At 45.2% G+C, this 15,750-nt stretch overlaps 1 protein-coding gene across 1 annotated transcript in view; it reads right to left on the bottom strand.

Moving 5' to 3' along the window:
• Window positions 1–15,750, bottom strand: part of LOC115080358 (vomeronasal type-2 receptor 26-like) — a 35,174-nt gene that overhangs the window by 13,581 nt on the left and 5,843 nt on the right. The window contains exons 2-6 of the mRNA XM_029584502.1: window positions 10,132–10,183; window positions 8,362–8,653; window positions 5,719–6,552; window positions 3,696–3,923; window positions 2,226–2,352 (exon numbers count right to left, since the gene is read on the bottom strand). Of these exons, the coding sequence (XP_029440362.1) occupies window positions 2,226–2,352; window positions 3,696–3,923; window positions 5,719–6,552; window positions 8,362–8,653; window positions 10,132–10,183 (1,533 nt within the window). The remainder of the gene's footprint in view (window positions 1–2,225; window positions 2,353–3,695; window positions 3,924–5,718; window positions 6,553–8,361; window positions 8,654–10,131; window positions 10,184–15,750) is intronic.

The raw sequence follows: 15,750 nt of genomic DNA, 5'->3' as shown, positions 1-15,750 counted from the left end.
CGCTTGCGCCGCTTCCTCAGGTGGCAATTGCTGTGAAGTAAGGAGCTGCTGCACCCACCGTAGCCCCGCACGCTGGGTGAGTGAACCACAAATAGCTGCGCGGACCCCCAGCGCAGAGACCTCGAAGATCTTCTTGAGGCAGACTTCCAACTTCCTGTCTTGGACATCGCGGAGGGCCGTTCCCCCTGTAACGGGAATCGTGGTCCTCTTGGTGACGGCAGAGACTGCCGAGTCGACCTTGGGTACTTTAAGCAGGTCCAAGAAGTCTCCGGGGAGAGGGTAGAGCTTGTCCATGGCTCTGCCCACTCTGAGCGACGCCTCCGGCGTGTCCCATTCCCGTACCAAAAGGTGTAGGAAAGACTCATGAATCGGGAACGTTCGCGCCCGGGGACGTAGGCCCGCCAGGACAGGGTCCCCTTTGGAGCTTGCTGAGGCTACGGAGGGAGCCGGAGGCCCAGGCGGTTCGACGGGCGGGTCGAGATCCAATTCCTGGAGGACGTGTGGGATGAGGTCAGACAGCTCCTCCTTTCGGAAGATCCGGAGCACCCGTGGGTCGTCACACTCCAGGTGCGCTGCCAGGACCGAATCCTCATCAGCCGTCGAAGCCGGGTCACTTCCAGGGTCCTGCGGTGGGGAAGACGGCCCGGACTCCCCCCCGGGGAGAGCGACGCCGGAGGAGACATCCCACGATCCGCCCTGCCCCGGGTCGGCGCCGGGAGCCCCCTGAAATCGCTGCATGGCGTCCGGTCGGGAGGGAGAACCCCTTCAGCGACCGCCCCTGGGGCCGGATCCGGGGAAACCGCGCCGCGGGAGGAGCGGGCTCGTCCGCCCAGGCTCAACTCCGCGAACCCTCCCCTCAGGAGCAGCAGGGGAATGGGACTTCCCTGCTGCCGCGGCCCCGGGGAATGAAACGTCGCAGGGCCGAGGGGGAGGGGTTCGAATCGCGGCGCTCCGAACAGGGGAGAGACTGGCTCCACCAGCGTGCCCCTGAGCCGTCCGACGGCGAAGCTGTGAAGAAAAAATTAACAGCAACACAAAAACTTACCGCCGGAGAGAGGAGGAAACAACAGAAGAACAGAAGGCAGACAAATGAGAAAGTAGTCCCGCTGGCAAGCTAACCAGGGCTGCGAGACCCGGGCAGGGGCTCAGAGAGACTCCCTGAGAAGAGAAAATTTTTTTTTTTTTTTTAAACTCTATTTAATAATTTAGAACCCAGGCCTGCTTGATCCTGTCCTGAAAAGAAAAAGATAGAAATAGTGGGGCAGAAGCCACCAACTGGGGAAGCAAAGGTTCCCCCACTCGCATCTGCTGGAGTCAGAGAGATACTAAGGATCCCTAGAGGGTGCACCTGCTTATATGTCAGCACCCTCGGAAGTTTGCTCTGACTCCATCTGCTGGACGGGGGACATAACCACGGTCTGGACTGATCCTAGTACGTACAGGGAAAGGGCTTTTAAAATGAGCCCGTTAGGCTCTCTGTGTAAAAAAGAATGCAGCATTTTCTAAAGGAACATTTTTGTGGCTAAAACACTACTTCACTTGAAGAAGTCCCTTTGAAAATGATCCTCTGTATGTACTGTCAAGTAAATTTTCAAAGGGCCATGCGCGTAACTAACAGGGGTTACGTGTGTGGTCAGGCCTTGCGCGGTGCCAGGCCCAAAGAAAGGGGTGGGCCAGGGGGTGTGTCTGGGCAGGGGGTGGGCCGGGACAGCGCCATTAGCCGCTGTCCCGGGGAAGCGTGCGCCAGCAGCTGGCTGGCACGTACAGATTACTTCTGCTCCAGCGGAGCAGTAAGTATCAAAACAAAGGAATTAGGGATTGGGGAGGAGCGGGGAAGAGGTAGGAAGGGTAGGATGAAGGATAGGAAAGTTCCCTCCCATTCCACTCGGGGGAGGCCCGGTTGCGTTGCTGCGCGTGGGTTATAAAATCCTCCCCCCACCCCCGCGTGCACGAGTCATGGGCCTCCCGCACAGATTTTGAAATCCAGCGCACAGGTGCACGCGGCCATCAGATATTCTAACCGAGCACCGGCGCGCGCATGTTATAAAATTGGCGCGTCCATACGCGCGCGCCGGGAACCGTGCGCGTGGACTTTTCAAAATTGACCGCTGTATTTCTAAAGCACGGTAAGACTTACTGAGAGCAAATTTTATCTCAAAGAGCCGTGGACATAGGGATGAAGCAGTGGCATGGGGCAGGGCCCATGGTAACGTAATATCACCCACCGGTTTGGTTGGAGACCTCTCCCTCTGGACAGAGAATGCAGTCGTAGCAGCAGACGGGCTTTTCTCTGCTGGTTAGTTTCCTGAAGCCAGGAGGGCAGCTCCTGCTGCATTTGCCCCGCAGAGGTGACTAAACATTGAGAAAAAAACAAATCTGGATGACTTGACATAACACTGGGTTGTGATTTTTTTTTTAAATGCAGTGTTACGTTTTTGTCTAGATAAGAGCAAATTCAGACAAGTTAGATTTCTGATCTCATTGCCACGATAGCCAGTGATATTTGTGGGGAGATATGAGCACTGTTTTCATTAAAAAAAAAAAAGAAACTATTTTTTACCTGGAATCAAGCATTCAGATTGATCTGGCAAGGTCGTGAGCAATGATTCTAGCTATTGTATAGGTAACTCTCAAAAGGAATAGCAGTATGAGAATATACTTTTGGTAAACGTAAAGTCTTAAAAATAGAGCTTTTGTAGTCTACCTTTCAAATTCAAAGTTCACTTTTAGATATTCTCTCTAAAAATGAATAGGAATGCCGCATTTCCATGTCCTGTCCATCTATCTCTCTGTTTGTCTGTCTGTCTGACTGTGACCATTTTCTTCCAGTGTCTTGGGATCTGCCTCGTGGGGGATACTCTGGTGATGGAAACCAAGAGAGCATAGGTCAGGACCGGCCGGCTCGGAACCCAAGCCTCACAGGGGCCACCGTGGCAAGGTTAAGAAAATGCTGCCACCACCGTGTCTCACACTCTTCTCAGCAAGATGGAGCTTGCTGTCCTGGGGGGAGCATCCAGATGGTGACACGGTGCCAAGAGGACTGAATTGAAGCCCATGTGCCTCACATGACGGATCGCACAGAGCCACCCTCGCAGCCCAGTACAGAGTCTTGTGTCCCAGTACTGAGCAGAACATGAGCTAAGGTGAGATACTTCTCAAAGGCTATGCAGGACGGCAAACGGAGAGGCATATCAACGTGAACTCATTGGTCATTATGGGTGCCACACGCCCACATGTACTCTTGGTTAGAATACATTTTCTGTACTTGTTTAATGGTATCAACAAGTGAAGGAAGAACTCAGTACAAACATTGCATTTCGTTCTCTTTGTGCATTGATTGAGTGTGGATCCTACAGCAGTCTGATGGAATAGCTTTTAATAAGTGCATTAACTGAGTGTGGGAAATGATGATGTTAACCAGTGGTAGATGAGAATGAGCTGGACGCCTCTGAGCATCGGTCCACAGACAGCCTGCAGGAAGGCTTTCAATCAGTGAGGGGAATAAGCCCTGCATGGCAGGCTCCTTTGAACAACATATGACCTGCCTTATTCTTTCCAATCCTATCTGGAAGGGTCTGTTGCTCTGCACCCAGCATATGGGGCAGACGATCACAAAGCAGCAGCTTCTCTTAGAATTTTTTGCCAACATGCATGGAGCTGCCATGGTTCGTTTCCTAGTGTCACTTCAGTCTTACCTGGGTGAACTCGCTATTCCACACAATCGCCTTCTCGTCAATAGTGAATTCCTGCCCCTGAGGAGCATAAGGGTTATAGCTTCCAACAATTTTATGCCTTCCCGTCCCATTGGGTAGATAGACCATATTTACAATATTGTAACCAATGGGGAGGTCTCCATTCTCATCGAAAAACATCTCTTCACCCAGACTGTTCTTAAAGCGGACGTTCTTCAGATAACGAAGGAGCTGGGAAAGGAGGATGATGAACGTGTGAAAAAGGTTTAGACAGGATTACACCAGGAATTTTCAAAATGTTATGCACAGAAGAATTAGCTCGTATGCACGTAAGTAACCTCTATTTGCGTATTTTAAGAAAAGTAAAAAATACTGACTGGATTGTAAAACCTCTGGGAATAGGGCAATACCCACAGTATCTGAATATAATCCACTTTGACTAAAGGCGGACTATAAATAAATGTAATATTTTATTTAACAGTTGTACAGGCTCTATGAAAAAGTGAGCAGTTTCTTAACTCTGGTTCATGTTTTGGGAAATTGCTTCAGTTCTTCATATTTTCAGATGTGCAGATAAAAGAGAGTCTTTTATTCCAGTTCCTCTCTTCCCAATTCCCATTCCCCCGATCCCTGGACCTTTGAGAAGCAACCCAGCCATGCTACTTCCCTGGGCACCATTTACTATCTTCAAAGGAAGTATCACACTTTACTATTATTTTTGTAACAATTATTCACAACTATTGCCTTTGCTATATCAGTTTTTCAGATGCCAGGATTCCAAGATAGAGAAACAGACAGAGGGAGAGCACGAGAGAGAGAGAGAGGGGCAGACACAAATACACAGAGAAATATACACACATAATCAGAGAGAAACACTCAAACAAAAAGAGGCGGGGGCATGCACACACACGCACACACATAGAGCAGGAAGGAGCTGCAGGATTGCAGTGAGACAGAGACACACACACACCTAGAGCGAGATGGGGGGCATTCAAAGAGACAGACAGACAGACAGAGCAGGAGGGAGCCGCAGGCTCACAGGGTTCCAAGATTTCAGTGTTATTAATATTCTGAGCTATTAACTCCTTGCCAACTTCTCTTTTCCTCCATCCTTGCTGGCTAAACTCTCTTGTCTGCTTTTTGAAATGTACAGGACATGGGGAGTGACAAGTCTTGATGAAAACGGGAAACAGCACCTTGCATCGTCTCCATGCAGTTAAGCAATGACAGGGTTAAAAAAATGCAGACCCCTTACATTAAATGATAAATCGGAAACAGTCATTCAGAAATCCCTATTGCAAGTCAATATATGGATGCTTATTTGGCTTCATTTCTTTTTAAGGATAATTCGCTAATTCTTGGCCTGGCCGGTCAGTTAGAACCTAATTTTTTTTCCTCAGAGATTTGTCTTGCTTGAGAGAGTAGGAAGTATGAAAAGGATATGAAGGTTGTTTATGATCAAAATTGTTTAGCTAGAACAGAGAGATTTAGCCCCCTTCTTACAGTATGTGAGCTATTTGGCCTTGTAATTTGATTTACAAACTGAATTAACCTTTCTACTTAAGTGATAATTTATATTACAGAAAGAAAGAAAAAAAAAAATGGCGCTTCTAAAGGGGTTACCTGCATAAATGTAATCTACTGTTGTAGCAATTTTCAAAGCCCGTTTACATGCGTAAAGTGTATTTACATGTGAAAAATCCAGTCTTAAGCATGCAAACCCTTTTGAAAATTACCCCTAAATGTTTATTGTTTTAATGTAGTTGTTCATCTTTTTAAGACAAACCTTCATTTATTCAATTCTGTCAGCCAAAAAGGCACTTTCATTTCTCTCCCCTCCCTCCTCCTCAGTTGACCTCAGCTTGATTTCTGGCAAAGATGCTGTGAGCACTCTGTGCTCTTGAGAACAGCGCATCTGCGTACGCCTGCAGCCTTCACTGCATCCTTCTTCCCTTTCAGTCGGTAACACTGCAGATCAGTCCTTTTATTGTTCTGATTCTTTCATTGCACTGACAAAGCATGTTACCTTCCATGGCCTAAAATCCTTAAAACCCTCGCTTTCTCCTCTCCATGCAGTGTAGTTTCCAGAGCCAGACACGACCATGTCATGCAGCGCGTGTGCCAGGGCGTACACAGCAGTATACACGCTATAGCTGCTTCCTAAGTATTTGGTGCTGCAAGGCCTGTATTTGAGCATTTTGTTAGGGAGGTCTTCGAACGTTGTCTTATTAGTGCTGCAGGATCTTCTGATGCTCTTGGAGCACCGGCTGTCACAGAGGCTAGCCCACCATCTCTCAGTGGTATGATCACTTGGAAACATGGTATGATCCACCTCACGGATAAACTTGGAAAAACTTGGAACATTCTCCTGTACCATTGTGAATGCCAAGAGGTTATTACTCAGATGCAAGATGTGGTTCTTCAGAGAATAATATAGTAAATCAGATGGAGGAATGTCCAGTTCAGTTGTGGTGATCCAGACCTTGCCAGGTGTCCCAAAACTCAGTAAGTAGCCAAATATGATCCACGTATAGTCTCTATGACAATAGCTAATGATCACATTATTTATTGGGTCATCAATAATTTTAAAGAGCTGCACTGAGGGTTTGGTATTCATGTAACCTAATGTTACTGTGTTTGCGATACAACCTCCATTCAGCTCAATCCCTTCCTTTAGGATCTGGACACCTCTCTTGCTGCTTTCGTCATCAATTGAAATGATAGTGACCCAGGTCCAGCCAAAATGCTTCAGTAACTTGACTATCCCAGCACAGAGGGACACCTCACTGGCAACGGTCCGGTAGAAAGAAGGAAATGTGTAAGTGTCACTCGTATAAAGATTCTGTGAGGCATAGCTGATCTGTTGAGAAAAACGTTTTGAATGCATCACTATCTTTGCTATTGTGAGATTACATTTTAATTCACGTATCACATATTCAAAACATAACCACACCTGGAAGAGTGGAAGTCCGAAAGTGAGAGATAAAGGCAGCTTGCATGCAGCAGCAGTAGAGCTGTCCTGAACTCTCAGTGAGACGGACATAATAAAACTCGTGTTAAACTTGGAGTTACATTTTAGCATGGGCTTACTAAACAGGAGAGTTAAAACCAGGTATGCAGTAAGCTAGTGGGATGCAGATCAAGCAGGAGGAAGAAAATGCTCGCTAAATGAAAAAAGCACTGACAAATTCACATTAATAACAAAGTGTCTCACCCTGTACAGTCTGACAGAGACCACTGTATTGCACTTGTGGGGGGTCAGAATGGTCTACTTGTAAACTAAAATCTGCCAAAACTAAAAGATAAGAATACCTCAGTGATTGATTCCGAATTTCCTCCAGTACCAAATCTACATGTAAATGTAGTTTTGTTTCTAAGTTTCTAACTTTTACAGAGCAAAGCACTATTATGAATAGGATCATAAACGCCTGCATTATCTCTGAGTTAACCTGCACTTGAACAATATCTGCAATGCCTCACTAATTAACACTAAGTTGAAGATTTCTTTGTGGTATGTATTATTTTTGAGTGATTTTGCCCTTTTATTCTTTGTTGTGGTGTTATGTCTCTCCCAGTGCAGCGCTGTTCGTGAAACACATACATGTCGAGGGAGGAGATCAGATTTGCTGATTGACACAAATTATTCAAAGTTGTTAAAAGACAAGAGGATTGAGAGAAATTGCAAGGGGACCTTGCAAAACTGGCCGCAACAACTTTTTTCAGAGGCGTACGGAAAAAATGTTTTCATCGTCCAAATTCGATCATGCTCTAAAGCACATAATACAAGAAAAAGTGGCAGTACCTTGAATTTCAATCTGGGAATCTTGAAGGACAGTTGTTCAGTTCTCTAAGACAATAGTTTGAATAGGGGGACCACTGGATAAGAGAGCAGCCTGTCTAGAGGGTAAACAGAAAGCCTTAGTGATAGGAGGAGCTGAATCCTGAGGCACTTTAAGAACCTCAGGATACAATTTCCTCAATAGTTCAATTGGAGAAATACTAACTGACTTAGGAAAATGAAGTATTTCTAAATTGAATTTCCTAGAATTATTTTCCAAAGCTTCTCATCTACGTTGAGTGAATTTCTGACCCTTAATCAAGGCAGCATTTTTAAGAACTGATTTTGAGGAAGTACAAATCTCGTCTTGGATTCCCTCAATCAGAATTTTGCTCTCTTTTTAAGCTATTTTCATCCCAGCCCACCCGTATTTTCAAAGCCATGTCTGCGAGTACAAGCTGCAGAAATTGTCCATCTGCAATTGTGTGGGCAGGGATCCACAATGTGTGACATGTAGCTTCATGAAAAGGCATTCCCGGGGGCATATTTACTTCGGGGAGGGGGACTGAAGTTCCAAACCTTCCCATGCTATTTTCTATGTAAAAAAAAGGAAGAGTCCCTGCAGAAAACACAAACGGAAGTGTCCGAGGGCGCATTGTAGCCAGCGTTTACCCATTAATGCAAAGTCCACGGGTAAAAAGCACTTGCAGACGGGGGGGGCTTGAAAATCCCCCCCCCTATTCAGTTCGTTTTATTTACTTGCATGTATTTCATTTATCTGTTGTTTCCTAGCCCTCTCTTCCTCGCTGTGCCTTTGTCACCTTTCAGGTGACGGAAGATGACGTTCAGGAGGGGTGGATTATGCGGTAGGGGCGGTAAAGTAAAATTGACCTGTGGGTAGTGGTATATCCTCAAAAGACTGGACAGCTGACTTGATTCCTCGGTAGCTAGGCCTTCAATTATTGCAACTGGGGTGCCAAGCGTTTTGCAGTTGTAGTTAGGGATCCAGTTCTCCCCTCCTGAAAATATTTTCAAGGCCGCAACAATCACAAGCTTCAGAATGCTGCGAGTGCCGTACATGTGGAAGCCCAGTTTCAGGTTGGGCAAGAGCTCGGAGTTCCTGTTAATCTCCTTTACGGCAGAGAACAAGGCCAGGAAGTTGTAGTAATGTATTTCTGAAAACCTGTAAGGGACATTAAAGGGGGTAAATAGTCAAGGGCGTGCATAAGTCAGCACATATATACACACGTCAGTGCATCTAAAGCTGAAAGCCTTATTTTAGAAACTGTGAGGTGAAGAACGCACGGTGTACGTGCAGAAGCAGATATTTTATACTGCATATGTGTGCTCCACTTATGAAAATCCTTCCTTGTGCACATACTTTTAATCACCCAATTCACTGGCACCTCTGCCTGTTCACCCAAACATCCATCACTTCTCCTGACCCCTCACCAATTTATCCTGACCTGCCACCCAAAAACTGCAGACAAAATGTAAGTGTGGCTTCATTTCTGTGATGTGAGTAGCAGGTATAAAATCACAGACCAGCTGCAAGGTTGCTAGAGTTAGCCGGCTAACTTTAGGATAGCCGGCTAAATTCAATAGTGTGAGTGCATTATTGAATATAACTCCAAGGTTAGCCTTATCCAGCTAACTTTGCTGTCCGGATTGTGTCTGAATATGGACCTCTCATGTACTATGCATGAAGGCAGTGTTATACGTAGTGACCCTGGCTGTGTCCTGCAAGAAATCAGATTGCTCATAGGCTTTCTGTATAACCAAGATTAGGTTAGAAGCAGATCTCTCCTATGTAACAAAGATTAGGTTAAGAACCGAACAGCTGCAGCTTCACATGTAATAGTTGGGCAAGGAGCCCAAAATGAAGCATAAAAGCTGAGAGATTCAGGATAGAGATCAAATCAGTAATGAGAATGCCTTTAGCCATCCTGAAGACCCGAGACTGATCTCCAGCACTGAGTTTTCTGTGTTTATGATATGGTCTTGCACCTGGGAACATGTGAAGGAAGTATCACTGTAAATGCCTTTTGTTACTGCTTTTTATATGTACATAACCTTTGGTGTCTAACTGAATATAAGAATTTATACTCTGATCTGTGTCTTTGTGTGATTCCTTCTGACATAATAGCCACCATTACAGTATTGCAAACAGCACAGAAGAATAAAAAAATGCCAAGGTTTAAAGGGTGCGGTGTAGCATAAAGCAAAGATGAATCCAAACTCCCCAAGATGTTGAGTGTGCGGTAGAGCATAAAGCAATAAGAACTCTTAAGGTGTAGCATGTGGAATATGGCAGCACGACCCCTAAGGTGTAGTGCTTCAATAGTCTGTGTTACAGGGAATCCAAGACATTATTTCTTTTCTTACTCCGTTGTTGCAAATATCTCTTCCATTATGGAGAAGTGCAGGACTGCTGCCACTGCCCCTACCCTGCTCCCACCAGCCCTCACTGTCTCTGCCGTTCCACCAGAATGAACGAGAGGATCAGGTGGCAATGGCACATGCTCTGCCACTTTTTATTGGGTACGGTTTGAGACTTCCATTGCTTTCTGCAGATGAAGCAACTTCCTGCAATCCCTGAGAATTCCTAGAACAGCATCCTGGGGAATCCGGGCAGCAGGGATCTTTTCCAGGAAACGTTACCTGGCCAGTTTGATGAACATAGCTGCATTCGCCTTCCCTTGATCTTGACTGGCTAAAAATCAAACGTTCCCTAATAAAGTTATCTGTCTAACATTAAAACAGCCTAGGGCATGACCAGACTTACTTGGAAAACGTTACCTGGGATAGCACTGCATATTCTCCCTGTCTGGCCCATCCACAGAGTCCCCCAGTGCTACCTCTCTTTTTTTCTGGCTAAGTCCTGAACTTATGGAAAGCCCCACTGAATATTCTCCTCTAAATGACATGGTCAATTGGACAACTGGCAGCGTATAATCTGCAGGGAAAATCCCTGACTATACATCAGCTCTTAAATAGGTCCAAAGGGAATTGTTTCTATTACAGGAAGGAGATATTTGTATGGGTCCTAGTGATTAGAGGATGGACAGCAAAACCTGACTGCATCCAGGAATAAATAAACAAATAAGAGCTCAATCAGTAACTGGCTACAACCATGGAAAATTCATTGTTTTAATATCTTGGAAAATGACTCGGGACCGAAGTGGAGTACTGATATGCAGAAAAATATTTCCTAATATCAGCCCAAAGATATGTTGTAGATGTATTTTAAAAAAGCACTGAAGGAAGAGGGCAAAATGATGAAAATAAATTCAATGACAAGCAGGATGTGGGAGTAGGGTAAGAGATTAAGTCTGGAATACTATTGCTCTTCAGGAGACCTTTATCTACAAAACATGTCATAGACAAGGCAAAAGAAATTCACAGGAGGTTCACGGCTATAAGCCAAAGAAAGAGATAACGAAGAAGGTAACAGGTACTGAAAAGCAATGGGAAAAGGGTAGATGCGATGCAAACATTCAAATAGCTGGCTTAAGTAAGATACAAATAAGTCACCTTTTCCATAGGATGAAAAGCTCAAAGAAAGGGGGTGTTGCATCATGCAAAACAAAGAGAGAGTGTCAAAAGCAAAGGGAGAATGTATTTATTTTCACAGCCAGCTTGGAGGATACCTGAGGAGATAGAAACTAGAACAGCGTCAGCATTCAAACATACTTTGGACTGCTACCGAGGAATCTTAGCATGAGGGGGGAGAAAGAGAGAAGAGCAGAGGTTACAGAAGGATCAGCGACAGCACAAATCGGCAGACTGGATGGACCCAGTTGTCGCTCTCTGCTGACCTCATCTCTGTTACTACAGTTTAGGGAATCTGGATTTGCTAAGAACAGTTCAAAACATAATAAAATATTACCAGCTTAATAAACCCGAATGCGTAGTTAATAAGAGTTCAGTGGACTGCTGAGAGGTAGAGTAACCCAAATATCTTTACTCAGACATTCAACTGCACTTGGCCAGATAGAGCTGCCACTGAATAGACCCACCTAAAGTTATCAGGGTAAAAGATCAATGGTTTCCCTGAGTTGACTTGCCTTGCTTATGGCCCTGAAAATTCCCCCACCCTGCTTCTCTTTATATGGATAAATTATACCTTAGGAAATGCTCAGCAGGGTAAGAAATATGAAACTCAAAAAGTTACTCAACAGTCTGTTTTGAATACCGACCTGGTGCGTTGTCTCATCTCTTTACCTGGTCAATAAATGTCTTTTAATGGCAAGTAACCCATTTGCACCCTCTGAGGGACAATGAAACCTTAGATCTTTATTAACTCTATAATGCCCTACACAATAGTGGCAGGAACATTTGAAATTGTTAGAAGATCCCCTTACAGCTCGAGATCCCTGCCAGTGAGCACCCAACATAAAATGAAAAAGCATGTCTGAGAGAGGATGGCACTTACGTGAGAGTTCCAGTAAAAGAGGAAGGTCTTGTGAAGGATACATCTATAGAAACTTCTTCAAAACGGCCAACATTTATGATTCCCCCAATCACAAAATCACCATATAGGCCATGTCCTGGATCTGACGATGTTTGAGTTGTTTTTGCACATCGGCATTCAGTGGTCTTCCACAGTACGTCATAAATCATCAATAAAATCAAAACCAGATGAGCTTCCATCTGTCAAGTCGTGAAACAGCTTATCCCGTGGCAATGCCTGCCCTTCCTGCGCCACGGTTAATGAGAATGGTGAGGGGATTTTGTATGGGTTTTGTTGACTATGTCCAATTGCATTTTTGAAGGATGGGCAAAAAAAAAAAAATGTTATGTATTGAAATTTGCACGGGCGGACCTCTTCATGGACACAAAGCAGTCTGAGCTAAGACAGCAACACTGGCATGGAGGTGAAGCTGAGACCCAACATCTATGAGGATAGCATATGCTCTTTATTGCTCCCTGCTGCCTACAGGCTGAGCCTCAAGGGATCTCTGCTTTTGATCTGTGGACTTAATATTAAATATAGGTTGTTATAAAATATAAGTGTACCAAAGTCAAGCTTTCAATAACAGAGAGACAAATATTAATTTGACTAAAATTCTAGGTGAGGAGTTTAATAACACTAATCAGCTGCAATGTGCATTTGGTCTGTAGTCCTTGAAACTGTGAGAGTAATGCCTATGAGCAATCTGATTTCTTGCAGGACACAGCCAGGGTCACTACGTATAACACTGCCTTCATGCATAGTACATGAGAGGTCCATATTCAGACACAATCCGGACAGCAAAGTTAGCTGGATAAGGCTAACCTTGGAGTTATATTCAATAATGCAATCACACTATTCGAATTTAGCCGGCTAACTATAGCCTTCTAACTTTAGGACAGCTCATTAGTCTGACCAGACGTAACCAGGGGTTGATTTTAAAAGAAGCACGCGTGTGTCCATGTGCGCGCATGGACGCGTCTGTTTTATAATGCGCACGTTATAAAATACGGTTCCCGCGCACACATGCTCACCACGTTGCAATATCTGTGGGGGCGTGTGCGAGCGGGTCGTGACTCACGCACGCAGAGGGGGGCAGAATTTTAAAAAACAACACATGGCGACACCAGTAGGCCTTCCCCAGTTCCTTCCCAGTCCGCTCCAGTTAAGGAGAGGACCGGGAGGGAACTTCCCTAGCCCCCTAACTACACTTCCTACCTTTTCCCTTCTTCTCCCCGACCCCTAACCCCTACCTAGCTATCCCCAATTTGTTTTGTTTTAATACTTACTGCTCCAACTTCCACCCGCCAGCCGGCTGCCGGCGCACACTTCCCCGGGACTCCCTTACTTCTGCCTAGCAAAGAAGCACTTACCTGAGCAGCATGCTGCAAGGGTCTGCAGCTAAAGACAAGCAACCATGGGTTTGGGGTCTCTGCTGCCCATATCCCTCCTATGCAAAATCTTCTCCATTTGCTCCTCCAAATTCAAAGATGTCTGTCCTTGCAGGAAAGCTAAGGGAACTGGCGCCACACACTGGTGAAAAGCAGTAATAGCAGCAAAGTGTAAGCACCATGCAATAACATCAATAGCTGCAGAACAATGCGGGGCGATTACATCAAATACAAAATTATTTTGGAAAAAGGAGGTGCCATGTAGTAGTGCTGGTGTGCGCTATGTCGTACAAAAGCGCTGCTGCACAAGTAATAATCATATACCCCTATATCTAGAATGCAGGCGCAGTACTGCTAAAGAGTTTTTAAATTTACATTGCATAATCATAAATTTCAAAAATATAGTCCCAATTTTAAATCAGTCAGGTTAATATGTGAAAATAGAAAAGCATAATAAACTGCTATGAATTGCATCAGTGGCATGGGATCTTCTTGGTGTCTGGGTAATTGCCAGGCCTGGTTTGGCCTCTGTTGGAAACAGGATGCTGGGCTTGATGGCCCCTTGGTCTGACCCAGCATGGCAATTTCTTATGTTCTTAGCTTCTAACACACAGAGTAAACAAGCTGGTCACCCTGCCAGATAAAAATCAAGCCTCCTAGTCTTCAAAAATTCCCCCTCGGTAAAGATGAAGGCCAAGGAACTGCGCACCCCACAGGTAGCCTAATCCCTGAAAGTAAGGAACAGAGTGAGGCCATGTCCTTCTCTTTATGCAGTGCCAATGCCTTCTTTAATGCTGGATAATGAGAAGGTGCACGTTTAACATGAGGCAGGTCACCTCTCCTGCAAGTTTACAGGGACATGAGAGTCTGGGGCTTTCGCCCACATACAGCACATACCCAGCTGGTGTCTTTCTAAAATGGTGAACTGCATCAGTCAGCAAACACACACGCCTCACAATTTCCCCACATGGCGTGAAAGTTATGAGCATGGCACAGACGTCACATCTGTGGAGCGCCTGAAATTTACAATATCCACAACCACTGTGAAATCAGGCCCTCAGATTCTCTAGCAAGGGTGGATTCTGAAAATGGCCCCTAGTGAATAGTGGTTGCAAGTCCTCTGATGTCTACTTTTTATCTCCTTCCATGGAACAGAGAAGATAGTTTACATTCACAGTGGTAGGAGAAGGCTGGGTCCGAACCCGATAGCTCCTTCTGTCTCCTTGTTTGAGCCCCACCACCACCTGAAGGGGATGGCAGAGAAGAAGAGTGATAGTGAAGCAACACTAGAATGCATGCTTTCTGAGCCTTACTGAGACACGAGTGGGCTGTGGGCCATGTTCAGAGCTGAATGAGGAGAGCGAGCTGTCACATAACCAGAAGTCATCCCCAAGTGATGTGACCATGCATGAAGTGCTTGTCAGTGCCTGACTGTGGCAGAATTTATTTTATTTAATTATTTCGATTTTTATATTCCACTTTTCGGCACTTCAGAGTGGATTACATTCAGGTACTGCAGGTATTTCCCTGTCCCCTAATGGGCTTACAATCTAACAGGGTCATTCATCAAAATGAATTATGGCGTTAACACCATAACACATGCGATAGTAATGGTAGCGTGTGGTGCAAACGTACATTTTTCAAAGGGGCAGGATTGGGGAGTGGCTTGGGCGGGATTCATGAAAATAAAGGGCATTTTTGCAATCTTGGGGTGAGAGGGAGAGAGAGCCCCTCTGGGGAGGCCTTCCCAGTATTCAACTATTTATATCACTATAGGAGGGCCAGCTAGTAACGCGAGGTGAGGTTTTGGTGGTGGTTTAGGGGCCACGTTTACATGCAGAGTGAGACATACGAACAGCACAGTACACCTCAGTGAAGATTTGACGTCACTTGGAGTGAGGAAAGTCACATAAAGATGAGATTTCTACAATGCTCTCTCGCCCTAAGTTTCCTTTTACATGGGGAAAGCTGTTGACAGCTGCAGTTTGTTAAATGATCGTTATCGACCCTTCAGATCCAACCAGGAGTCATGATATGAAACTCCTAAAAAGACACCTCTCTCTCTTTTCTTTCCTCCCTATAGTATCTCATCCATAGTCCTCATGGAACCATGTCTCCAGATCTAGGTATGCCTCTGCCATTAGAGTTAGCAGGTCTTCCAGCTAGTTCTACTTTCCTTCTCCATACTCCACATAGCCTCATTCGTGCTCCGCTTCTCTACCCTGTTGGTTAAGGGGAGCCTTGTATAATTCTTGCTATTGTATCTTTCTCCACTAGTTTCATTTTTTCCTTGGGGGGGCGGGTGATAGCCCAGCCCATTTGGTTTCCATCAATCCATCACTCTCCTCTTCCTGTCAATGTAGTAAGTGAATTTCTCCCCTAAGATTTTTTTCCCCTTCTACAAACAGATGTAGGTCATCTCTCCACAATATAGTC

The sequence above is a fragment of the Rhinatrema bivittatum genome, chromosome 19 (genome assembly GCF_901001135.1).
Source record: "Rhinatrema bivittatum chromosome 19, aRhiBiv1.1, whole genome shotgun sequence".
In the NCBI taxonomy this organism is placed as follows: Eukaryota; Metazoa; Chordata; class Amphibia; order Gymnophiona; family Rhinatrematidae; genus Rhinatrema; species Rhinatrema bivittatum.
This window is presented reverse-complemented; position numbering and strand designations above follow the sequence as displayed.